The sequence below is a fragment of the Lucilia cuprina genome, chromosome 4 (genome assembly GCF_022045245.1).
Source record: "Lucilia cuprina isolate Lc7/37 chromosome 4, ASM2204524v1, whole genome shotgun sequence".
NCBI lineage: Eukaryota > Metazoa > Arthropoda > Insecta > Diptera > Calliphoridae > Lucilia > Lucilia cuprina.
The window spans coordinates 51,759,005-51,761,059 of record NC_060952.1 but is presented as its reverse complement, the minus strand read 5'-3'; the positions used below and the strand labels follow the sequence as shown (position 1 = coordinate 51,761,059).

Sequence of the window (2,055 nt, the reverse complement as noted above, 5' to 3'; positions counted from 1 at the left end):
TCTTTTACACCAAATGTACATTTTCCAGGATTTATTAATATTCCATGTTCACTAAAACGTTCTAGCAATAAACGAAGATGTGAAAGATGTTCTTCTTCATTTCTTGAAGCGATTAAAACATCGTCTATGTAAACAAAGACGAAATTTAATCCTCTGCACACTTCATCCATATAGCGTTGGAAAGTTTGAGCTGCATTTCTGAGTCCAAAAGGCATCTTAAGAAACTCGAAAAGTCCAAAGGGCGTAATTATCGCCGTTTTTGGTACATCAGCAGGATTAACTCGTATCTGATGATAAGCACGTACAAGGTCCAGTTTTGAAAAAATTTTACACCCTTTTAAATTATAATTAAAATCTGTTATGAAGGGAATCGAATACTTATCTGGTACCGTTTTTTGATTAAGAAAACGGTAATCCCCACATGGACGCCAGTCTCCGTTGCTTTTTGGTACCATGTGAAGAGGATTTGACCATTCACTTTTCGATGGTTGGATTATTCCTTGATCTAACATAAACTGGAACTCTTTCTTTGCAATTGACAAGCGTTTAGGATCTAATCGTCGGGCTTTTGCCGTCACAGGTCTTCCTGTTGTCTCAATAAAATGAAGCGCTTTAGTGTTTTTAGCTGCTAGAAGTGATGAGTTAATGCTCACAACATCAGGAAATTCCTGAAGTAATTTCTGATATATAGAATCATCTTTAATAATATGAGAAATCGTGGTAGATGATGATTGAGTTATTTGTGCCGATGATTTCATCAAAGTTTTTCCATCTATTAACGTACGATTATGAAGATCCGGCAAAAGGTGGTGATATTTTAAAAAATCCGATCCAAGAATTGGACGAGTAACATTCGCAACAATAAAAACCCATCGAAACGACCGCCTTAATCCAAGGTTCAGCTCCAACAATTTTGTACCATATGTTTGGATTTCTGTGCCATTTGCAGCATAAAGTTTTAGTGGACAACCTAAATTTGATTTTATAATATTTCTTGAATAAGGAATTACTGACACGTCTGCACCTGTGTCTATTAAAAAATTCCATTTTGTGACGCGATCTGCTATAAGTAGGCGGCTTGTCTTTGGCAACATTGTTTCGGATGCCGCATTGTCCGAAACAACATCTAGTTTTTTGATTGTTGATTATAAGAGCATGGTGGTATACATTTTTCGGCTCTATCTTCAAAGCGACTATGATACCAACACCAACCACTTCGTCTATTACGGCTTTTGCTGCGACGTCGTTGGTTACTGTCTTCACGAAAATTACTTCTTCTCCTGGAAGATAAATCAATTTTCTTTTCCAAAGCTTCAATTTTAGCTGAAATTTCTTGAATAATGTTGTCTGTAGGTGATATTGCAGATACCTGAGGATATGCTATATCCATTATCTTATCCGCCTGTTGTGCAATAGTTGGTAAATCTGCGTTGCTTGTAACCAGAATTGAGCGTATGTTGTCTGGCAGTTGATCTAAAAATAATGTTTTAAGGACATTGTCCCCTATATTATTACCAGCTGCAAGAGCCTTCATTGACTGCAAAAAATGTGACGGTTTTTGGTCACCAATTACTAAACCACCAAAAAGATTCTTAAGTTTTGCCTCTTCAGAAACAGCAAATGATGAGATAAGTCGCTCTTTGATTGCGTTGTATTTTCCGATTTGCGGTGGTGATACCAAAATATCTCCCACAAACTTAAGATATGTTGGATCTAAATTCGCAATTACATGGGTAAATTTAGTTTCATCTCTTGTTATATGAGCTAGGGAGAAAATGCTTTCGATTTGGATAAACCATAAATGGGGTTGCTCCGACCAGAAATGAGGCAACTTCTGTACGTTTGCAGTCGCTGCAGAAATTTCTGGAACATTTACATTGTCATGTGGTTGATCCAAGACGGACCTCTCTTGAGAACTACCAGAACTTGAATCTCCAATAGATTCACGTATAGGTGAACGTGTTGTAGGCATTTCGGGGTCACCAAATTATAGAGGTTTATTTTATTATTTAAAACAAACTTTCTTTATCAAAAGTTAAAGCAAAATTAAATTTA

General features: G+C 36.5%; 1 protein-coding gene across 1 annotated transcript; it reads right to left on the bottom strand.

Moving 5' to 3' along the window:
* Positions 1–1,126: 1,126 nt before the first annotated feature.
* Positions 1,127–1,972, bottom strand: LOC111687024. Its single transcript, XM_023449432.2, has one exon. The coding sequence runs from the start codon at positions 1,970–1,972 to the stop codon at positions 1,127–1,129; it is 846 nt and encodes a 281-aa protein (XP_023305200.2).
* Between the last annotated feature and the right edge of the window lie 83 nt (positions 1,973–2,055).

Excerpts from the sequence above, each read along its gene's own strand:
- LOC111687024 (XM_023449432.2), bottom strand. The coding sequence starts at position 1,972 with ATGCCTACAACACGTTCACCTATACGTGAATCTATTGGAGATTCAAGT.